This window comes from Mesoplodon densirostris, chromosome 17, assembly GCF_025265405.1.
Source record: "Mesoplodon densirostris isolate mMesDen1 chromosome 17, mMesDen1 primary haplotype, whole genome shotgun sequence".
Taxonomy (NCBI): Eukaryota; Metazoa; Chordata; class Mammalia; order Artiodactyla; family Ziphiidae; genus Mesoplodon; species Mesoplodon densirostris.
The window spans coordinates 30,475,406-30,501,186 of record NC_082677.1 but is presented as its reverse complement, the minus strand read 5'-3'; the positions used below and the strand labels follow the sequence as shown (position 1 = coordinate 30,501,186).

General features: G+C 35.4%; 1 protein-coding gene across 1 annotated transcript in view; it reads right to left on the bottom strand.

Moving 5' to 3' along the window:
- Positions 1–3,675: 3,675 nt before the first annotated feature.
- Positions 3,676–25,781, bottom strand: part of PCDH17 (protocadherin 17) — a 100,627-nt gene continuing 78,521 nt past the window's right edge. The window contains exon 4 of the mRNA XM_060080150.1: positions 3,676–4,358. Within this exon, the coding sequence (XP_059936133.1) occupies positions 3,676–4,358 (683 nt within the window). The remainder of the gene's footprint in view (positions 4,359–25,781) is intronic.

Sequence of the window (25,781 nt, the reverse complement as noted above, 5' to 3'; positions counted from 1 at the left end):
AAACCTCAGTCTACTTGTTGACCTCAGCAACTTCTAGTCCATTAGGCAACAAACAGCTTTTAACCTGGTGGTAATAAAGCATACTGCTCTATTACTACATGACTTTTTTTATGGTGTCATTTTTTAAATTGAGCAATACCTAGATCCGTTAAAGCGAAGTCACGTTTTACAAGATCTCAACTAATTTAGAAAAACAAAACAAGTCAATTTTCCAAACCGGAATTCAATTAATTTACAGAGTAGTGAGCCAATATTTGCATATTGCCTGCAGTAAGGATAAGTATGTCAGGTTAAGAAATAATATGAAAGCATTCTTTGAAATTGCATGATATGTTTCTTTAATGTTTATTTTCCTATAGGTATAACTAACTGATTCTCACTACTTTTAATTTTGATGAAAAGATCTTTCATCATTAACATTTAATGAAAAAACTGTTGTTACTGATATATTTTTTAGTTCATCAGTAAACAATTTTTAGAACTTTAACTTTCTTATGAAAATTTCTATAAATTCTTTTTCTGTGCTTGACTTCAGTTATTTAGGGACCTAAAAGACAAAGCATTCAATATTATTATTCAATTTGAATGTGTGGGATTTTTTTGAGGGGTTAGTAATTGGAGGATGTGAATTAAGATAATTTTTTCACATTCTGAATTGTGATAAAAACACCTTGAAATATCACTGTTTGATCATGCATCACCCCTTAGAGAAAGTTGCTCCCCAAAGGGGTAATTTTGGTATCTCGTAGACTTCCATGGAAGCTGAGCACCAGAGGTCTGTGGTAAAGGCAGTTGACAGCCAAATTAATAAAAGCAAGATTCCCTCAACTCAACTATAAAACTTAGAGTCCTGACTGCTGAATTACCACCAACTTGTAAATAAATAATCACTACTAAATACAGATAATGAGTTAAACAGCTAACACTAGTAAATCACTGGTGACAGAGAGCCTAAAGGTAATCCCTCACACATTGGCACAAACAATTCTTAAAATCTGAGAGTGTTTTAATGTCTTCAGACACATATAATAAATTGAACAACTGGTTACTCAGCATTAAGAATGTTTTAAAAATAAATCCTACTCTCTTTGTTGATTTCATTTACATACTGCCTTAGATTTTACTACTTGGCTATCTGTCTAGTAAGAGAGAGGCAACACTTGGTAAGACTAAATGGAAATCAATTTTCCATCAAATTTCAGCTATCAAGCTAAATCAACCTGTAGTCTCCTGGCAAAAAAAATAACATCATATAATAGAGACAACACATTTAATATACATAAATTGTCCAAAATATAGAGAGTCAATTAGGTTTCACATGTACAAGATCCCTTCTTTTCTGACTTAAACATTTACAAATAATAAAAACCAAGAGTAGAGCTTTGGAAAGGCTGTTACTGGGAACCAAATACAGTTCTCAAGAGAATAAGGCTGATGGGAGTTGTCCATTCTTCCCTTTCAAAGCAGTTTTGCAAACGAGGTGCAGTCTAAAATCTTGACAACATTTGATGGAAATATTTTCAGTTGGATTTTTTGAGGTTTAAAATTACAAACTGAACTCACTTCAGTGTTTGCTTTTGCTTTTGTTTTTATTTTTAATATAAGGATTTTATGACATTTATGTTGTTTCTACACTGGCTTGGTGGCCAGGAAAGAAGGCACAGAATTCTCCACCAGTTTGCAAATAATGCATTTTTCTGCTCCCGTGCACAAACAGCCTTTATTTAACTCAGCACCACATTTTCTAAGGTATGGGCTGGAAACTGTTTGTCATGAAGCTGTAAAATGCAAAAAAATTTAAACGCTGAAGGAAAATGTCAATCAAGGCATTTTCCCATCTACTGCTACTTCTGCAAGTGCTAATTTTATTTTTCCCAATTCCTGAAATTCGAGGTTTCCTAGCCTCATATGGAAGTAAGTTTGAAACATGTTAAATGTCACAAGGAAAGGTGCAACAAAATGAAGGAATAGACGGTGTACTGTTCTCAAGGGACACCAATAAAAAGAGACAGAAGAGCATGGGAAAAAAAGGCAAACTTTTTGTTAAGACCCAGACCTCTTGTAAAACACTATACAATGCAAGTAACCAGTGGTGGTACCACACATTCATTAAAGCATTTTGCATGGTTTTGAAATATAATGGGAACACACATCTTGAACCATTTAAGATACTTTTGAGAACTAATCAACAATATGATATCTACATAGGCAGCAGCTCTATGCTATTGAAAAAACATGAAGAAGTTTCAGGTATTGGTACAAATGTAATTCTTGTAATTTAGCATGACTTTAATAAACGCTCCCATGAAGGACTTGCACATAGCCATGACTGACAGATGTATTTTTTGACCTTTCAGTTATCTCCATCAGCTCACTCAAACACATTTTGAACAGATTATGTACTGTAGTACTTGGTAGACTCTACATTAAACAAGAGACTTTGCTCTGAGGCACTGCTTCCAACACTCCATGGGGAAATGGAAGCAGGAAAAAACAAAACTCATAGAGTTCGACAGCTACCAAGGCAACACTTGCCATTTACAATATAAGCCCAAATATTTTTGCAACACAACTATATATTAATTTAATAAAATACACAATATAGCTCTTATACACTCAACAATTTGGCTCATATGCACTGAATCTGTAATAAATCAATAAAAATATGTCATTTGATGTAAACACATTGAATCTTCTTACATTTGCACATTTAAATGGTCATGTGATTTGTGTATGTCTAAGACGTTTTTGCTTTCCTGAGCTATTTTAGTGTCCACAAATGAATAAAACATATCATTCATGTTAATTGTCTCTGAATATCATTACTCAATGGTAACTATTTTTCAGAATTTTTATAGGTCAAATTTAAAACATATCCATCATTATTTATACGTTTGTTGGACACTAAAATGCTAAAGAGGCATTTTAAACCTTTAAATTTTCTTCTCCTTTCATGAAATGAATTAGTCTACATGTGTGCAGGACAAAATGGACTATACCTTTTTACATTGAACTTTTATACGATATGAGTTGTTTTACAAATGAGTCAGTTTTTAATTTTTTTTTTTTGACTAATGATATGGAATGTTTTCCGTGTTTCTATGTGTGGCAGGTAACTTTATACAGAAATGTTTACCACAAATATGTGTTAATGTTTGGTGTAGCTTGGACTACTGCAAGGTCTTTTCAGGACTTTCAGTAGAAGCCTGTGGTGACTGCTAGAAATTCTACCACAGATCACAAATTATGACCCTGCTTTGTATGGGGTTTATAGGTAAAGAGTTACGTCAGAATAAATCACGGAGGACAGTCTTAGGGCAATGAGAAAACAACTTCCATTCTCACACTGCATACCTTCCTAACAGATTGTCACAAGGTAACTCGCCTCCTCATACTCCTTTTTCTTCTCTCCTTTTTCTTCTCTGTTTTTCTTTTCTCTTTGAACATCGTTAATTCTGTCCTAATATAAGTTTGGTCAAAACAAAGCCATTGTTATTTCTGAAAAAGGAACAGCACTGAAAAGAACATACTTGTGGGCACTTCAGATGTTCACTAAAAGCCTTAAAGCAGCATCGGTCTTTCTTTATCCCTGTAAAATGGGGTTTTCACCAGGAGGGGTCATTTTTAAATCAACAGAAGAGACAAGAAAATGCCAATGCTTTTTTTTTTTTTTTTTCACTTTCTCACAGCCACAGAGTCATTTCCCCGGCAGTCCTGCAGAAGCTTGTCGATTTCTCTCACGACTTCCTCTGCATCCACCGGCTCTCTGGCCAGATCCCTGTTGGAGTGGTCAAGCTGCTCCAGGACAGCACCCATCTCACTGGAATCCCGGCTGGCTCTTGAATGCACATCGGCGAAGACCCTTGCCATCTGGTCAGAAGCCAGGAAGGGAGGGTCTCTCGGTTGCTTGCTAGGGGACAGATACTGACTGTTAGTGGGCAAGTACTGGCTGCTCGCCTCGGCCAGAGCTCCTGGCTTTGCTTCACAACCATCCAGGGAGCCTTTCGTTGAGGTGCAAGGCTCGATGCATGCCTTGGTTGGGCTGCTTGATGCTGAGGGGACCTCTTGGAGGAGAGGGCTCAGGGCACGTTTGGCTTTTAAATAAGGTTTCACATTGGCAATGAGAATCGTGTGCTCTCGCTTGTCTTTTCCAAATGTACAAAAAGTCTTTTTCCCAGTGGGATTCACAGTTTCGTAAGTCTCAGTCTCAACATTAGCTTCAACTGTGGGTACAAAGAGATTTGTGCGGTAATCTGCGTTTTCAGCCTGATTGGTTGCAGGGAACTGTGGCATCCAACACCTGTCAGAATGACCAAGCACTCGGCATTCATCTGTGCAATTAACACACTCTTCTGGTTCTGCAAAACAAAAGAGAGGACAGCAAATCCAATCATTAGGGTTTCCTTTACAGTTCTACAAAGGCTGCGATCAGCTCTCCCTGGGTTTGCTTGACCGCTGGTCTCTAAATTAAAAAGGAAAAGAAAACAATAATTAAAACATTTCAGGATGGTTGCATAAACCTGCTGGTTGAGACAACGGTTTTATTTAAGTCTATTCTCTAGGTATTAACGAATTCCCATAACCTGGGAAGAAGTAAAAAGTGGCCACTGGAGAATCATTCTAAGTAGAGTAGAATATCACTGTGAACTAATCTGGGGATATCAGTTAGTCTTTGTTCTGTATAACCCATCCTGGAAACAGGGAACTTCAAAAAGGATTACCAGGTTTAATTTTTGAAATCAAATAACAGTGCAAAAACTGAATCACAAACTTCCATAACTAGTCCTAAGCTGCTATTTTTTAAAAATGTTTTATCCCTATTTTGCTTGTAATTGTTATTTTGGTGACAGTCATGAAATAAAGTTTTCCTTTAAAAGCCTGCTTTTCCTACTGAAGAGTAGCAAATGGAATTTTCTATCTGAACGTGTTATGAATAAGCTTGTCAAAAAGTGCACATTGTTATTGTAGTAGATTTGCTTGTGGATCATGTAATCAGTTTTCTTCACTTCAGCTTTTTGTTTTTGGTGTAAGTAGGTGAAAATGTATTTTTTCAACAGATATAGTTCAGAATGAATGGCAAATCATGATTTCAATTCTAAATGATAATGATTTCTGTGAGAATGTTTGCTTCTCTCTTTTGTGATAAGCATGTAGATAATCTAAATAAAGTACTGTTTAACGATCACTATTTCAAAGATGCTGAACAAGAAAATATGAAAGAAAATTCCTTCATTATGACAAAACTGCATATGTCCATGAACTCAGTATTTTAAAAGATAACTTTGAACTACATCTTCCTAGTTGACCCTTTCATCTACAAATCGTTGTCTTCCTTATATTTAATGATCCTTTTTAAATCAGGGACATTTTTTTCAGGAGAGGATATTTACAGTTTAACTCTATGTGATAGGAATAGAATTCCCTACTCATTTGGGAACCCTTGGGATTGGCATTTAATTGGTGCGAGAGGATCTCCATAATGTATAATGTCCTGTGTGCAAGGGAAAAAGCAGCAAATTTAATAGTGCTGATAAATTTATACAGTTACTTTTCAAGGTCATGTACAAAATCTGATTTTGTACTTGAAGCACACAAAAAATTCCTTATCCAAAAAGAAAAAAAAAAAATAAACCACACCTTAATTATCTCAAAAGGTTTTAGGATAAAATAATTTCCTATGAAACTAAACTCTTTTAGAAAAGAATCAAAATGGTGTTTTGACAGAACAAAAATTCTGTGGTATTTCATAGCATGTATCATTATTCACACTTGAAATGTTAAAAAGAAGTATCTAGGTGGCTTGTCTCTATTTTAATTTTGTCTTGCTTTTAAACATATATTTACCTAGGAGTGAATAAAATATGTTAAGTTTATTATGTAATGCAGGCAAGAATGCTGAAATGTAGTCTCAAACTGAACTATCTACTCAGACTCAAATACTGTCTATGATTTGAAAGGTTGTCAGACAGATGGAAACAAACAGAAGCAGAAGAATCTAGGCATGTAAAATTTTCTTGAAGCCTCCCTGTGCAGATTTAAAGTAGAGCAGAATTTAAACAACAGGATATCAGGAAAGTTTAATATCAGGTATCTGTTTTCATTACCTATTCTGAAAGTGAATCTTCAATATTATGCCTGTGTCAGTAAGTGTGAGAAAAAAATAATACATATCATTTCATTCAACTAATCTTATCCTTCAAAAATACAGTAGAAAACTTTACTATCCATTTCACTTGGTAATATTTTTGTATCTTTTAGATTTGTGATTTTTAAAAACTTCATTTACAACTCATACACTCTCTTTGAAAGACACTAACATAATTTTATTTTTCAATATTGACTGGCTTCAATTTCAGCAATTTCGAAAGCCCAGCTTTGAATGAATTCAATATGAATTTAAGAATAGAGTGAACAGGACAGAATAATGCAGATTTATGAAAGTGTAAATTGACCTTGAATTTGAAACCATCAACATAAAATTATTGTTTGCACTTCACTACTGAAACTCTGCAGCTTTTTTTACTTGACTTCATGTCACATCCTAGGGAGCAAATTTTGAGTATTGATTATGACACAGTATATGCTGTTCACCTTGTGATTAGACTGTAATTTTGACAGCAGCAGTTCACAGACAGTGAAGAAAATCAAATGGACCCTTCAGTACAAGCTGCAGAAACTAAGAACATAAAATGAACTATAACTGCCAAGGGTCAAATAAGAATTTTTGAGAGAGTAGAATTATTTCTGAAGTGACATAAATAAATAGATGAGTAGGTAGACACATAAAAGAGACATAGGTAGTACATAATGAATTACTAGCTAGACTAAAAACGTAGACAAAATTGAAAAAATGAAAGAAAAAGAGAGGGAAGAAGAAAAGCAAAGTGAGGGGAGAGAGGGAAGGAGGGAAGGAGGAGGGGCTTAAAGCAAGGGGAGTCATATTGGGAGGATTTCTGCTATGTGCACCTTCTATTATATTTTTAATAATCCACTCCATAAACTAAGTGTGTATAATAAAGGATAATAGTGTGGAGGATTTTCTCAATCCCTAGGTAAATCCCTAGGTAAATACTAGCTTCTTTCTGTACCTTAGGGAAAACGAATCCCGGAACAGATATGTTGAATTATGAACTATAAAAATGAAAAAGAAGAAAATTACACAGACAGCCACTATTTGCATAGATTAGATATTTGTATCTAAAAACAAATTTAGGGATCCTGGACAGAAAACAAATTTAGAGACGCTTGACACAAGATTCATTTTTTCTTCTGGACCAATCTGGGATTACAAAGAAATTATTTACCTTATTTTTGTCCTTTCCTTAGTATAACATGGTAACCTTTTCACAGACTGCACCCCTTGCCAAGAAAGATGGGATAATCCAAATGGTATATAGATGAGAGAAACTGAGAGATAAGCATATTTATATTGCAAAGTGAAAACAACTCTGAAGTCTGACAGCTAGAAATCTGAGCAGTTCTGTCTATAGAGAAAGTTTACAGTGTCTAATATTTTAAGTGTAAAATTCCCTGAAGGATCATGTGACAATCAGAAATTTAAATACTTGTTTAACATTAAGAATCATTTTCTATACTACTATAGTCACATCTGACTATTATAAAAGCTCCCAAGGGGAGGGATCTAAACACAGTCATCTTAATTAGTTCAATTTTACTTCTTAATTTATATGATATTTTTCAAAAGATATAGCCACTCAAATTACTGTAAGTACTTGCAGTTCAGCTGCCACCATAACTTATACATGCACGCACACACACACACACACACACACACACACACACACACATAGATCTTTATTTGCATGTGTGTAATAAAATTGAGCTTTCTCCAGGAAATAGTCCAAACAAAATTTAAAAACTCAAATGCATGTCCAATGCATTCTTGAAAATTAAAAATCAGTAACTACCATAAGAGAAATATAGATGAATGAATAAAACACACAGGAAAGTTATATATTTGTAATATAAAGGATAGCAGATATATATAAAACATATATATAAATATATTTATGAATATAAAACCTTGTATATAATTTACATGTATGTATAAATCTTTTTATTTAAGATCACCAATAAACAACATTTTAATATTTCCCTATGCCCTTCAACTATGAGTGTGAAACCTCTGACTGGATAAACAACTTGACTACTGATTTTAGAATTTTATATAATTCAAGTTGATTTAGGCATAAAGATGTATGAAATCTGCAAATTCATATTAGCCAAGAAATCTGAAAGCTCTCTCTCTTTTTTGTAACCTAGATTATACTGTTTAATAACTTAAAGATATTAAGCAAGCAAACATTTTTTGCCAAAATATACCTTCAAAGGAACAGGCATTGTGAAAGTTACATATATATGAGGAAAAACAATATTTAGGTAAAACATCAAATTATCTGTTCCCAAATTATTGGATTTTAGTGATCTTCCACAAAGGTTACCAGAACTTAATGTCCACAATGTGATTTTAACCTTGTAATGTCACTACATCACGAAGAGTACACAGTCTTTTCAAGATGGGTAAGAGGTGCCAATAATTACAATGTAAAAGATTAAAATTTGAAGTCAAAACACTATTTAAACCATCAAAACACTATTTAAACCATCAAACCACTATTTAAACCCTTAACAAAGATTAAGGGGCCTCTATTGAACATAGCTATTTTGGGAAAAGTCAGGGGAAAACCCTTGCGTGTTGTGACTCGGAACTGTTCACTGCAGAGGAAACACAGTTCGAGGAGCCAGGTCATGAAATTTCTTTAGAGTAAATCTATGTCTTTACTACAGTCTGTCTCACTCTCAGGAAGGAATTTATCACAAATCAAAAGATAAGCTTATTTTCCCTGTCTTCAAAGCACTATACCACATAACCCAAAGAGAGATACTTAGCAACTAATTTGTTAACACTTAGGGAAATATTAGAAAACATAAAAGGATTTCCTCCCCTTAGTTTCATTGCCTGTTTCCTCCAGAGCCCACATATCTGTAAATCTGAAAACATGCATATTATTTCTAGAATAAGAGTTTCAAATATGCATCTGATTTAATTTTTATAATGAAGAAATAGATATCTGTGTCGTAGAAATCTGAAAACAAAACTCCATTAATCAGAACATCAGTGAGGAAGTTCTAAATTGCTGTGGCTGAGGGGAAGGCTATTTGAGAGAGTTTTCTGTGCTTTACGACTGTCAACAAAATGGTTTTATTTCAGCTCTGTAAATAGCTTTAAATAGGAATAGTGCTCTTCTGTTAGTGTCGTGGTTGCTCCTGTTTCTAACAGCACCTTAAAATTGGAGTTGTTTCCAAGTAGACAGCTCTATAAATGAAGTTCATTTTTTATTTGTTCTCACTTTTCTTTCGTATTTCTACTTTACCTTCTTTCACCAATGTAAGCTTTCATAACACCTAATTAACTGTCTGGGAAAGCAGAGAGCTGGCACCCATCTATATTTATGGCTGGCCCATATGTTTTGGAGATTAACTCTACAGAACTTGAAGTTGACGCCCATCACAGATTATCTACCAGTAAACAATGACAAGCCAGGACCTTAGACTGACAGTTCGTGTATGCCAGTTTTCTACTGAAAGGTTTTAATGATGTAACCACAGCTTGCTTCACTGCCTTTTTCTTTCTTCAGTGCACACACAAACACACACACAATTTTACACATGTACACAAACTTCTCTATGAGCACAGCAAATTACAATTAATCCAAATATATTCTAACATATCAGAGAAAAAAACAATACTAAAATAGAAATCTCATCAGAATACAGTCCAACAAACCTCTAATAAAATGTTTCTTCAGTAAATTGACATAATTCATAACATCCTGCAAACTGACAGTTTTCTACCACATACAGTTCTCTCCTTTTTTGGCAATGTTGATGATTATTCACTTACTTCCCTTTACCATCCTATAAACCCCTTACACTTGTTATGATGATAGGGTGAGTCATTCCATATAAATGACAATCTATACTCATTCAAATTATTTCCATTTTTTATTTCTATGTCTCATTTACTAGCATATTAGTTAAAAATAAACCTTCTGATTTCACTCTGACTATGAGGGGGTAAAAATTTCACTTTCAATATTACTTCTAGAGACAGTGTTGGAAAGTTGTCTCAAATGTCTTTCTCTGTGTCGGGGAAAAAAAAGAAACAAGTATTCTAATGTTATAATTTTATCACATGCTTTTTCTTCTGCTAGTATTCACATGACCGCCAGGCTTAATTTTAGCACAATTTTTAATAACTTTGGTGTATCCCTTATTCAGGAAAGAAAAGAGAAGGGTAAGGGAAAATGTGGCATCAGAGTACAATCACTTTATTTAGCCAAGTGATCTTTCATCTATTGCCTTGTATTTCCCATGTTTCTCACTTGTGCACAGTGATCTAGGCTGTTCTACTAATCAAATAACTGATATAGAAATACACAGATGTGGGATATGTTTTTGCTTCTTTTATTTTTTAATGTAAGATCACATATCTTGTTACAATATGCTCATTTCATGAGTATGCTTGTTCACGTGTTGGCAGTGATATAATGATAAAACACTTGGTACTGGACTCCAGGAACTTAAAATATTTCCTAATAATTGGTCATAAGAAATCATAATTTAGAAACATAGTTCATGGAATAAAAATACTATGAGAGAAATGTATATATTTTTAGGTGTATGTACTGCTGATCTGGCTTCCAGAATTTACCTCAGTTGTGAAATGCCATTCTACCTGCTTTTGATAGGCAGAGAGCACATTTTGAAGAGGAGGTTATTATAATGCTATCAAATAGTCAAATCGTGGAAGCTTTGAAGTACCAATCCTCTGGCGTGAAATTACATCACACAACGCTTCTGAATGTATCGCCACAACTTCATTCAGACACCAGAAACAACTGGCCTATATCACATTCGACTGAATCTAATTGAACTGGGTATTTGGAATGCTGGGGGCATTTACACTTACTATTCAATGCACCTGCACACCTTCGGGGATGGTTTCAAGTGTTTGTGACCCTTTGGACATAATAATAGGTCTACCAGAATGAATTTTATGGCATAAATACTGAGAACCACAGATAATGCTCTGAGATGAAGAAAAATGAAATTAAATGGAAACATATATTAAGGAATGAAAGCAAAAGGATATAAGGAAATCTGATATGGAAGCACCAGGAAAAAAATAAAAAATGAGAATCTAAACCATGCATTGAGAAACTATGGCACAAATATAATTGTGTCCTGTGGTACAATTTTCTGAAATTAACATTCAAAATTTAGCTGTCACCCTTCTCCAATCCCATACTGTAGGTGCAGCCATCACCTGGGGCAGTAGCAGATGCTTAGAAATGAAGGCACAGATAAATAGGGCCATCTCTTTCTTAACAGATACCCTCAGAAGAACTGGTTCTGCAACTCAATTCTATACTAAATGGAACAAGTTTTTTTTGTTTTGTTTTGTTTTTTTGAGAAAAGGACTCTGACATAACCTCTCATGGGAAAACAATATAACTCGAATGCCCCACCAGAGTAAAGACAGTTCAAATTCATTGGGAGTAGTAAATGTGTGTAATTCAGCAGTTAAAGGAATAATACTCAATCATTCATAAGGTAAGAATGAACTAAACATCAACTTTATGAATTGGAAGTTTTCAAGCAAAGGCATCTTTGAAAGAATGCGTCAAGTAAATGTTTGTGGTAAATGAACCCACGTTTAACCAGCTCTAAAATTCTCCAGTCTGGAAGGCTGTATCTCTTTACCAAGGAGTTTACAGTTTCATTAGAAACTAGAAACTTGATTTGAAACCACCATAAGAGAAATAATTCATGATTAGTTACATTTTGATCTATGTTATATGAATGTCAAACAACAGAAATACAGAGAAAAGTGTAGATTGTAATATTGTGAAAGGCTTTTTAGAAGAAGTGGTGCTCGATTTGCAATTCAAGAGATGATCAGGGTTTCAACAGACAGTGGATAGCAGGGGTAGGGTGATCTAGGTAAATAGATTAGAAAGTGAAATGATTACCACAGAGAAATGTGTGTTTCACAGGGTGATAAGATAGCAGATTTGTAGGTCAAAGACGTATATTGCAATGCCTAAAAATAAAGTAACATGGGAAAAACTGGCTAAAATGGAAAAGCTCTGAATAAAAGACTGAATTTAATTTAATGGGTAATGGAACACTAATATAGGTATTTGATCAATGTATTGTACATCTCAGAAGATTCTTGAAATACTTAGGAGCTTGACTGAGCGGTACTGAACAACATTTATGAGCTTAAAAAAATGCTTGGCCACAGAGCAAATAGTATTCAAATCAACATTACTTCTGGTACAGGTATCTAGCATTTTGGCTCCAACCGGGATTATCTCCAACAGAGCACAAAGGACCTGTCATACCTCTGGCACCATTGTTCCAACTCCAGTCCTACCCTATTCTGCTTGTGTCTCACCCCACTTCTCCTAAACTAAAGAAAGACTTAATGTATGTTGATTCAACTAATATTGTATATTAACAATATAAATCCTGAATTTTATAGTTCTGCATTACAGAACTATTTTTTTCTTCCTACATCTACTTTATCTCCCATCCTGCTTTCTCAAATTTGCTATTATTATTAACCAACCATAATATTGCATATGATCACGTATCAGAAATATTAAAGGATTCTAGAAGGCCAGAAGAGGGAAGGTCTGGAAGAAAGAAGATCATTATATGTATCTAGAAGAGAAGTAATAAGCACTCCTACAGGCAAGGAACATGGCCACAAATAAGATAGGTAGATGTTGGATCTCAGAAACCTTTCAAAATTTATTCTGGATCTCAAGAAGAATAAATAATTAATGAAAATATTCTCCAAAATACTCATTTCTATTTTGGACAAAGATTATGCCACAATTTTCCAATTGCATTATATACTCTAGCGTTGTTCCCTGACTCTTATTTTTTTAATCTGTTTGCCTCATCAATCTCCTTATGCCCCTGGAGGATCAAGACTTTGAGGTCCTGGTATATTCTTACATGCTCTATTCCTTGAGAATACACTAAATAGTCACACTTATGAATTTGAACAGAATGCTACCATTGATATAAAGGAAGATGAAATTTAAAAGGTATCAAATACTATTGGTAAGCTATAATAAGAATGACCACCCCTACAAATTACTCAATTCATTTATGAGAGTGTAGCATAAGTTTTCAGAATGATCCCACGACCTAAACAAATTTATACATAATAGCTCTCTTTTGCTATGAGATACACAGTATTTAAAGTAACATCAGATCTGTCTGTTAAATACCATATTTATATAAAATTCTGAAGTTCTCTATTTATTATTGATGGTACCATTTTCAATAAAATAAATAAATCCTACTTGACATATATCCACAGAAACATGGAGGTCAGAATATTTTCTGCTTAAGGGAAATTTTTAAACAAGGGGCAGTGTTACTGAAATTAAAATCTATGTTTAAATAATCATCTCTTTATAATTTTAAATTATGAAAACAGTGAGTATTCTAAAAAACCTACACCTCAGCATCTATTAAATTTCTTTCATCTCTCCTAGGTTTCTCCTTTTGGCATTTTTTTTTTTTTTTGATTCTACTGCATTGTTGGGTCAAATGTGCCAGTTTCTCTCTTTTGTTTTAAGGTACTTGCCTCTGTATTTTATGCTTTATCTGACAACTACCATCAACATAGGAATTAATTAATAAGTCCTTGTAATTTTAGATTCTTGAAAGGGTTAATGCAGCTTCCAAAAAAGCCTGATTTATATGCAGTGAGAAACCTATGCTCTGGCATGCAGTAAGTAAAAACGGTTTGGTTTACAAGGACAAATTTAAAATTCTAGCAATTTAAATAATTCTGTGAGTTTCAGACCCAAAACTATTTAAATATACTACTATGGAGGAGATGTTTTCCTTATGTTTTTATCGCCAATGTAAGATAACCCCATCTCTGATAATGACACCAGTTTTGATGACATGGATGAATACATCTAAAATTCAAGTCATTCTCCTAGCAAAGTGGTAATTATTAAGGAAGGTCAATGAAAATATGCCTATTAAGCTGAACTATTTGTAAGAAGGAAGGAAGATCGTCTTATTAATTTTCTCTCCTGCCAGCTATCTGATTTCTGTCAGATTGTATTTCTATTTACTAGTTTAAATCTTACTGTTCACCTTGTTTCTAGCACTTGTTTGTTTTCAATTGCTAGAGACAAGTAAACGGAATCAGTATCATTTTTAGCATTCTCAGAAAACAGAGTTAATTCAGATGCAACTAATCTTCTCTTACTTATTATTTAGTAATCAATGTTTACCAATAGGATTTGGGAGTCCCAGAAGATGGATTTTTTTAAAAAAGATTTTAATATTATAATATTTTAATGATATTCTGGTCTCCAAAGTCTATTCATTAAATTCATAGAACTCTACTCTAGAGATAGATCTAAAGTTTCAATTAAGTTACCTTAAATTAGATGGACATGGCTCCAAAAGAACAGATGGGTGCCTTGCTCAGATGAGTATTTTTAAAAATGTAATTTTTTTAAAGAAATAAGTAAAACAAAAGGTGCTTTCTTCAAGATTTAAAGCTGTGGGGAAAATATATGAAACTATACTTTTCCATAAATAATTCTAACAAAAATTACTTATATTACAATAATTTAAAAATAAACTGAGGAGAGACCTTCAAGATGGTGGAGGAGTAAGACATGGGGATCAACTTCCTCCCCACAAATACATCAGAAATACATCTACATGTGCAACAACTCCTGGAGAATATACCATTATGAGAGAAAAAAATAAGATACTTTTATTTAGAACAAAAATAGGCAAATTACCACCTATTTTATTAAATGAAATTTTATTAGAATACGGGGCCACAGTCAGTCATTTTTTTACATATTGTCTATGTCTATGTTTATGATACAAGGGCAGAAGTGAATAGCTGTAAAAGAGATTGTATGGCCTACAAAGCCTAAAATGTTTACCATCTGGACCTTTAAGAAAAAGTTTGTAGACCTCTGACTTGGAATAGATATTTTGAGTCTCAAGCTGGATCTTAATACTTTTATATTCCCTCTTTTAGCAAGATAATATCTGTGAAAGCCAGGTGTTGAGGATTTTTTAAGAATTATCTTTAAGAATTTCCTTAAACTTCATATACAAACCAAGATCTAAATCTGCTGGTCTATTATATAGTAGAGTTTGTTCTAATTAGAGCTAAACTATGAACCTTCTTGATCTATGGTAGTAGGATGGTGTGATTTTCTAAACCATGATAGAGACTCATCAATAGATCTTGAAATCAATTTTCTGGTTGTAACTAAAATTTTTTAAGTGAAATAGACAAAGACAGAAAAAGAGAGAGTAAAGGCAAGATCGCTTATAAAAGCTTTGTTTCAATTTGATAACACACACGCACACACACACACACGTTCTGGTTTACCAAATATCGACATCAATTAGAAAATGTTTGAAAGTCATTGCTTAATGAAATATGAAGCTTGTAGCCCAAGTGTTGTGGAGCATTAAGGGTTATGGAGTTAAGTGTGACTATACTGTTCCCATCTCATCCTTAGGGACCAAAGATTGGGAGAAGGAGAAGAGTAGAGGATATTTAATGGAGGACTTTGACACCCCTTCTGATCTAGTATTCTAGAAGGAGATCTCTTTGAAGACTTCTCTGGGCAAAAAAAACAAGGGCATGCCAAGGAGAGTTAGAAAGGCTGTGGGTATATTCTGCAATTATTCACTTCTAAAATGACCTGGATTATTGTACTAGAGTATAGATGAGTTTGGGAGCTGAGTCTGAAGCAGTATTCTTGTTTCCCCAAGGTCTGCTTTGTGTTTTACAAATTTATCCACATGATTCATGGAGGGGAGGTAGAAGTATAGAGGGGCCAATATACTGTTAAGCAAATAGTCCACCATGTTCAGTTACTTTGAGACTGAAAATAAATGGTAGATATATAGTTCTGACACTCCCTTTCCCCTCTCCCAAAGCCAGATGACAATAGTGATCCCCAAAATGACCAGTGTAGGGGGGAGATCTTCAAGATGGTGGAGGAGTAAGACGTGGAGATCACCTTCCTCCCCACAAATACATCAGAAATACATCTACATGTGGAACAACTCCTATAGAACAACTACTGAATGCTGACAGAAGACCTAAGACTTCCCAAAAGGCACCTCCCCACGTACCTGGGTAGGGTAAAAGAAAAAAGGAAAAACAGAGACAAAACAATAGGGGTGGGACCTGCACCTTTGGGAGGGAGCTGTGAAGGAGGAAATGTTTCCACACACTAGGAAGCCCCTTCACGGGCGGAGACTGTGGGTGGCAGAGGGGAAGCTTCAGAGCCATGGAGGAGAGCACAGCAACCGGGGTGCAAAGGGCAAAGTGGAGAGACTCCTGCACAGAGGATCAGTGCCGACCAGCACTCACCAGCCTGAGAGTCTTGTCTACCCACCCTCCATGCCGGGTGGGGGCTGGGAGCTGAGGCTCAGGCTTCAGAGGTCAGATCCCAATTAGAGGACTGGGGTTGGTTGCATGAACACAGCCTGAAGCGGGCTAGCACACCACAGCTAGCCGGAGGGAGTCCGAGAAAAAGTCTGGAGCTGCCTAAGAGGCAAGAGACCATTGTTTCGGGGTGTCCAAGTAGAGGGGATTCAGAGCACCACCCAAATGAGCTCCAGAGACTGTCACAAGCTGCGACTATCAGCGTGGACACCAGAGATGGGCATGAAATGCTAAGGCTACTACTTCAGCCACCAGGAAGCTTGTGTGCAAGCATAGGACACTATCCACAACTCCCCTCCGGGGAGCATGTGCATCCCACCACTGCCAGGGTACCGTAATACAGGGACAACTTCCCCAGGAGAACACACGGAGCGCCTCAGGCGGTTGCAACATCATGCCAGCCTCTGCTTCGCAGGCTCCACCTGCATTACATACCCATCCCTCCCTCCAGCCTCAGTGAGCCAGAGCCCCTTAATCAGCTGATCCTTTAACCCCATTGGGTCTGAGCGAAGAACAGATGCTCTCAAGTGACATGCCTGCAGGGGAGGGACTAAATACAAAGCTGAACACCAGGAGCTGTGTGACCAAAGAAAAGAAAGGGAAATTTCTCCTAGCAGCCTCAGGAGCAGTGGATTAAATCTGCACAATCAATTTGATGTACCCATCATCTCTGGAATACCTGAATAGACAACAAATCATTCCAAAATTGAGGCTGTGGACTGTGGGAGCAACTGTAGGCTTGGGGTTTGCTTTCTATATCTAATTTGTTTCTGGTCTTATGTTTATCTTAGTTTAGTATTTAGAGTTTATTATGATTGGTAGATTTGTTTATTGATTTGGTTGCTCTCTTCCTTTTTTAATGTGTATATATATATATATATATATATATATATATATATATATATATATATATATCCTTTTTCTCTTTTTCTGAGTGTGCATGTGTTTGCTTCTTTGTGTGATTTTGTCTTTATAGCTTTGCTTTCACCATTTGTCTTAGGGTTCTGTCTGTCCGTTTTATTTTATTTTATTTTTCTTACTATAGTTTTTAGTGGATGTTATCATTGGTGGACTTGTTTGTTTGTTTTTTTTTTTGGTTTGGCCGCTCACTTCTTTCTTTTTTCCTTTATTAATTTTTAATATTTTTAAATTTAATATATTTTAATTCTTATTTTAAAAAATTTATTTTATATTATATTATGATTTCTTTCTTTAGTTTTTCCTCCACTCTCTTCAGAGCTGTGTGACTGACAGGGTCTTGGTGTCAGGTCTGTGCCTCTGATGGGAGAGAGCTGAGTTCAGGATGTTGATTCACCAGAGACATCCTGGCTCCAGGTAATATCAAATGATGAAAGCGCTCTCAGAGATCTCAATCTAAATGCTAAGACCCAGCTCCACTGAATGATCAGAAAGCTACAGTGCTGGACACCCTATGGGAAACAACTAGCAAGACAGGAGCACAACCCCATCCATTAGCAGAGAGGCCACCTGATATCATAATAAGGTCACAGATGCCCCAAAACACACCACCAGTTACAGTCCTGGCCACCAGAAAGACAAGATCCAGCCTCATCCACAAGAGCACAAGCACAGTCCTCTCCACAAGGAAGCCTACACAAGCCACTGAACCAACCTCAGCCACTGGGTGCAGACACCAAAAACAACGGGAAATATGAACCTGCAGTCTGTTGAAAGGAGACCTCAAACACAGTAAGTTAAGCAAAATGAGAAGACAGAAAAACACAAAACAGACGAGGGAGAAAGGGAAAAACCCACCAGACCACACAAATGAAGAGGAAATAGGCAGTTTACCTGAAAAAGAATTCAAAGTAATGATAGTAAAGATGATTCAAACCATGGAACTAGAATGCAGAAAATACAGGAAACATTTCACAAGGACCTAGAAGAACTAAAGAACAAACAATGATGCACAACACAATAAATGAAATTAAAAATTCTCTAGAAGGAATCAAGAGCAGAATAACTGAGGCAGAAGAATGGAGGAGTTCCTGGAAGCTAAAATAGATGAAATAACTACCACAGATAAGAATAAAGAAAAAAGAATGAAAAGAACTGAGGACAGCCTTAGAGACCTCTGGGAAATATTAAACACACCAACAGATGATAAACCATTAGCCAGACTCATCAAGAAAAAAAGGCAGAATACGCAAATCAATAGAATTAGAAATTAAAAAGAAGTAACAACTGACACTGCAGAAATAAAAAGGATTGTGAAAGACTACTACAAGCAACTATATGTCAAGAAAATGGACAACCTGGAAGAAATGGACAAATTCTTAGAAAAGCACAAGTGTCAGACTCAACCAGGAAGAAACAGAAAATATAAGCAGACCAATTACCATCACTTTAATTAAGATTGTGATAAAAATCTTCCAACGAATAAAAGGCACAGGACCAGATGGCTTCACAGGCAAATTCTATCAAGATTTAGAGAAAAGCTAACACCTATACTTCTCAAACTCTACCAAAATATAGCAGAGAGAGGAACACTCCCAAACTCATTCTACGAGGGCAACACTGCCCTGATACGAAAACCAGACAAAGATGTTAAAAAAGAAAGAAAACTACAGGCCAATATCACTGATGAACATAGATGCAAAAATCCTCAACAAAATACTAGCAAACAGAATCTAACAGTATTTTAAAAGGATCATACACCATGATCAAGTGGGGTTTATCCCAGGAATGCAAAAATTCTTCAATATATGCAAATCAAACAATGTGATAAACCATACTAACAATTGAAGGAGAAAAACCATATGATCATCTCAATAGATGAAGAAAAAGGTTTCAACAAAGTTCAACACCAATTTATGATAGAAAACCTCCAGAAAGAAGGCATAGAGGGAACTTACCTCAACATAATAAAGGCCATATATGATAAACCCACAGCCAACATCATCCTCAATGGTGAAAAACTGAAACCATTTCTCTAAGATCAGGTACAAGACAAGGTTGTCCACTCTCACCACTATTTTTCAAGCTAGTTTTGGAAGTTTTTGTCACAGCAATCAGAAAAGAACAAGAAATAAAAGGAATCCAAATTGGAAAAGAAGAAGTATAACTGTCACTCTTTGTAGATGACATGATATTATACATAGAGAATCCTAAAGATGCTACCAGAAAACTACTAGAGCTAATAAATGAGCTAATCAATGAATTTGGTAAAGTAGCAGAATACAAAATTAATGCACATAAACCTCTTGCATTCCTACACACTAATGATGAAAAATCTGAAAGAGAAATTAAAGAAACACTCCTATTTACCATTGTATTAAAAAGAATAAAATACCTAGGAATAAACCTACCTAAGGAGACAAAAGACCTGTATGCAGAAAGCTATAAGACACTGATAAAATTAAAGATGATACAAACAGATGGAAAGATATACCATGTTCTTAGATTGGAAGAATAAACTTTGTGAAAATGACAATACTACCCAAAGCAATCTACAGATTCAATGCAATCCCTATCAAACTACTAATGGCATTTTTCAAAAAATTAAAATAAAAAAATTTCACAATTTGTATGGAAACACAAAAGACCCCCAAAAGACAAAGCAATCTTGAGAAAGAATAACGGAACTGGAGAAATCGGGCTCCTGGATTTCAGATTATACTACAAAGCTACAGTAATCAAGACAGTATGGTACTGGCCCAAAAACAGAAATATAGGTCACTGGAACAGGATGGAAAAACCCATGCACATATGGTCAACTTATCTTTGATAAAGGAAGCAAGAATATACAATGGTGAAAAGACAGCCTCTTCAATAAGTGGTTCTGGGAAAACTGGACAACTACAGGTAGAATGAAATTAGAACACTCCCTAACACCATACACAAAACTAAACTCAAAATGGATTAAAGATCTAAATTTAAGGCCAGACAGTACAAAACTCTTAGAGGAAAACATAGGCAAAACACTCTATGACATACATCACAGCAAGATCCTTTTTGACCCACCTCCTAGAGGAATGGGAAGAGAAACAAAAATAAACAAATGAGACCTGATAAAACTTAAAATCTTTTTCACAACAAAGGAAAACCTAAACAAGAGGAAAAGGCAACCCTCAGAATGGGAGAAAATATTTGCAAATGAAGCAACTGACAAAGGATTAAACTCCAAAGTTTACAAGCAGCTCAATATTAAAAAAAATCAAACAACCCAATCCAAAAATGGGCAGAAGACTTTAACAGACATTTCTCTGAAGAAGGTATACAGATTTTCAGTAGTAAACACGTGAAAGAATGCTCAACATCACTAATCATTAGGGAAATGCAAATTGAAACTACAATGAGGTATCATCTCACACCATTCAGAATGGCCATCATCAAAAAATCTACAAACAATAAGTGCTGGAGAGGGTGTGGAGAAAATGGAACCCTCTTGCACTGTTGGTGGGAGTGTAAATTGATACAGCCACTATGGAGAAGAGTATGGAGGTTCCTTAAAAAACTAAAAATAGAACTACCATATGACCCAACAATCCTACTACTGGTCATATTCCCTGAGAAAACCATAATTCAAAAAAAGTCATGTACCACAATGTTTATTTCATCTCTATTTACAATAACCAGGACATGGAAGCAACCTTAGTGTCCATCAACAGATAAATGGTTAAAGAAGATGTGGCACATGTATTCAATGGAATATTACTCAGCCATAAAAGGAAATGAAATTGAGTTATTTGTAGTGAGGTGGATGGACATAGAGCCTGCCATACGGAGTGAAGTAAGTCAGAAAGAGAAAAACAAATACCATATGCTAACACATATATATGGAATCTAAAAAATTGGTTCTGAAGAACCTAGCAGAAAGACAGGAATAAAGACTCAGATGTAGAGAATGGACTTGAGGACACGGGGAGGGGGAAGGGTAAGCTAGGGCAAAGTGAAAGAGTGGCAAGAGAGTTTACATTTGGTATACCAAATATAAAACAGACAGGTAGTGGGAAGCAGCTACATAGCACAGGGACATCAGCTTGGTGCTTTGTGACCACCTAGAGGGATGGGAGAGGGAGGGTGGGAGAGAGATGCAAGGAGGGAGGAGATATGGGGATATATGTATATGTATAGCTGATTCACTTTGCTATAAAGCAGAAACTAACACACCATTGTAAAGCAATTATACTCCAATAAAGATGTTAAAAATTTTAAAAAAATAAACTGAATCTAAATATCCTCAGTGTGCATCTACGCACATACACAAATGATAATAAATATGTATTTTCACCAATAATGCCTCCTGTGAAATGAAACCTTTCTGAGAGAATTATTAAAATTGATAGTGTCCCAAAGTTTACTTTAGAAATAAAATATAGGCTGTTTGAAAACAAACAATTTGGTCTTCATCTTACTAAAACAAACCCTACCATAGCATATTGTTGCTACTATTATTACAGTTCAAAAATATATAAATAGTAGGAAACGAGAGAGTGACATTTTAATTGACATTTTAAATAAACTTGTTTTCAAAATTACTTCTCAAAAACTCTTCAGTCCTTATTACTTTTACTGTGTTGTAAGTTTATCGGAAGCTGGTGTTTTTTCACCCTGTAAGAGTGGGTCATCTCAAGAATGATAATTTAAGCAAAATCAATATACTCAATATCCATGTTCTAGAGTAAATACACAGAAATGTAAGTTGTAATGTGTTTTACTGGCAATTACAAGCCATTTTTCTACTAACGGCTTTAACATTTTGTAATCATTAAAACACACTGAAGTATAGAAGAAATTGGGGAAAAAAGGCCATGAAACTCATATATAGGAGAGGATGTGAGGCCTTCTGGATCACCCTGCTATATAATGTAACTGTGGGTCAAAACACTATTGGAGAAGGCTATCCTTGAATCAGAGCAAAGATAAAAAGGTGTTTTAAAAAAATATGAAGTTGGGCTTCCCTGGTGGCGCAGTGGTTGAGAGTCCGCCTGATGATGCAGGGGACACGGGTTCGTGCCACAGTCCGGGAGAATCCCACATGCTGCGGAGCGGCTAGGCCTGTGAGCCTGCGCGTCCAGAGCCTGTGCTCCACAATGGGAGAGGCCACAACAGTGAGAGGCTCGCGTACTGCAAAAAAAAAAAAAAAAAAAAAAAAGAATGTGAAGTCTATCCATACATAATGCAGTATAAACATAAAAAAGTGTCTATAATGGTGTTTTAAATACTTTCTTATCTTGGAGAGCACTTTCTGAGCTCTGATAACCATACCCAAAGCAAAGAACAGATGATAAAAGTAAAGTGCATCTCCCTTGAGTAATAACAACAGGGAAATAAACATAAGTGTATGAGAATTTATTTTATTTTCAGACTTGTAATCTAAACTAATCTAAAAGAAAATCCATATTGATATCACAGGGAGAATTCATTGAGATGGTCTTTTCTAATTCAGGCATGTTCTTGTTTGAGTTTTTCCCTTTAAAAATATGTATGCTCAGTCTCAGAAAGAAGTGATCCTTTGTGCTGTGAAAGTCATTTTTGAGTAGCTGCTTAACATTTCCATGATCATAATGAAATTAGTCATAATCTGGACTATTTGGGGCCTTTTTAATCTGGCCCAAAGATATTTGCTAGACAATACTATCATTAAAAATAATAATAACAAGTCAAATTTGTATACATTTTTTCACAGCAAATTTCTTTGTAATCTTTAGGAAAATGGCAGCAATCTTGTAATTGAAGTCTAAAATTTGTTTAGAGCACTGTAGGATTTAAGTTAGTTGGAGAATGCAGAACCTGTTACTGGACACATAGTTGGGATTATAACTTGTCTGCCTGAAGGACAAAAAACTTGAATTAGAGAAAGTATAACTCTAACCTTAAATTTTTAGGTGACTTTTTTTTGCCGTACACGGGCCTCTCATTGCTGTGGCCTCTTCTGTTGCGGAGCACAGGCTCCGGACACGCAGGCTCAGCGGCCATGGCTCAAGGGCCCAGCCTCTCCACTGCATGTGGGATCTTCCTGGACCGGGGCACAAACCCCTGTCCCCTGCATCAGCAGGCGGACTCTCAACCACTGCGCCACCAGGGAAGCCCAACGTGACTTAATTTTTGAGGTTCAGATGAGTGTGTTCCTGGATCTAAGACTATCTAGTATTAAAATCCAAGTTCCATGCTAAATTAAAATTAAATTTAACTACTTGATTGGGCAGATTTCTAATAAAATATTTATTTTAATGTTTATTCATTGAATTGGTAAAAGTATACATGATCACAAAAGAAAATTACCTAGCTAATTATTGTAAATATGGTCACTGTGGTAAGTACTACTGCATACTGGAAAAACTACTAAGTTAGAAGTACTTGGAAAATAGAACCTTCCTATCTGTTGGGTGGTTCTTTTATTATTAAAAACATATATGTATGTACATAATTATACATAAAATTCCAAATATAAATGATGTGTTGTGAGATTAAGCACTTATTTTAAAAGTACACAGTCTAACATTAACTCACTGAACCATAAACGTAAGAACTGTAGCTATAGAAACCACATATTTTGGACATAGTGATTTAAACAGAAAGATATAGTTATTCTGATTATTTTATAACATACATATACAATGATTATATTATATATAATAATTCTATTATAATAATAATCAAAGATATATATATGTATATAAATAGAAAAATATTGCATTCAGTAAGGTCCAATAACTGAGTTCTAAATTGAAGAATTCTATGACAACATATATGTTAATGGAAAATATTCACTAGGTTCACTAGCTTGATACTTTAAAAAAGTATACGAGTTTGAAATAGTAAGGCGACTCCGATATGCCAGATAACTATCAACAAAGAAATACAGCTAAAAAGCAAGCATGCATACACTTAAGCATGCACCCTTTGTACACATGATGAAAAAACACATCATTCTTTTCTTTCTTTTCTTTTCTTTTTTTTTTTTTTCGGTATGTGGCCTCTCACTGTTGTGGCCTCTCCCGTTGCGGAGCACAGGCTCCGGACACGCAGGCTCAACGGCCATGGCTCACGGGTCCAGCCTCTCCGCGGCATGTGGGATCTTCCCTGACCGGGGCACGAACCCGTGTCTCCTGCATTGGCAGGCGGACTCTCAACCACTGCGCCACCAGCGAAGCCCAAAAAACACATAATTCTTGTACCAGACAGAAATGAATAGAAGGAGCCTAGCCTAAGGGCAAAAATCTTAAGGAACTATTTAGTGGATATTAAGCAAAAAAGGCTTAATCCACCTCACAGTACCTACCGGTTTTCCTGGTGCTCAGTCACAGCACCCAGATGACTTTGTGTTTCAAGTTGCAAGCTGGCCATAATAAAGCACACGTTTGTACATATATACACACACACACAGGGAACACACACGTGCACATGAACAGAAAATGGATCTCAGATTGAGAGAAAGTTTTAAGACTACACAAAATAATGGATAGAAATTTACATTATAAAAGCTAAAATGCTCTATGGGGATAAATGTTGATTTGATTTTTATAGAATTGAAAAATAAAACTTTTCCCCAACTGATTATAATTTAATGAACGTGAAATCACAACTATTTAAGGGTAATAAGAAAGATTGTATACAGGTGTGTGTGTGTGTATGTATATGTGTGTGTGTATATGTGTGTGTGTATGCCTACATTGTCAAACTTCCCAGCTTAGCCTCCAAAATCAGGAACAAATAAAACATTTTTGATTCTATGTATCTAAGGTCTTTGCTTTTATTTTCTCTCCAATCTCCATTCATTTCCATACAAAAATAATGCTACCTCTTCTTTTTCTGGCATGAGTAAAGCTACATAAATAAATATAACAGTGATTGATAGATTGCTATAACATACCTGTATATTTTTCAAGCACAGAAATATATATGTGTATATATATATATATATATATATATGTGTGTGTGTGTGTGTGTGTGTGTGTGAATCTATATTAGGGTGATGTGCAAAGATTTTACAAAGTAATGTGTAAAGCAGCCTTTAAAATATTTCTGCAAAATAACACTTATCTACTACAAAGTATAATTGCCTGTCCAAAAGGAAAAAATAATTTGGGGACCCAGTTTCTCAGGTGAAACACAGTTCTTTAGGCTATTGAACCGTGAAGCAGTTTGCTCTATACCCACAACATCCAAGAAAAAAAATCAATTCTGCTTTCCTGTCCCAGCCCACTTTTCATTCCATCTATTTATTCCTTAGCATTTCCTACACAATCTCCTAAGT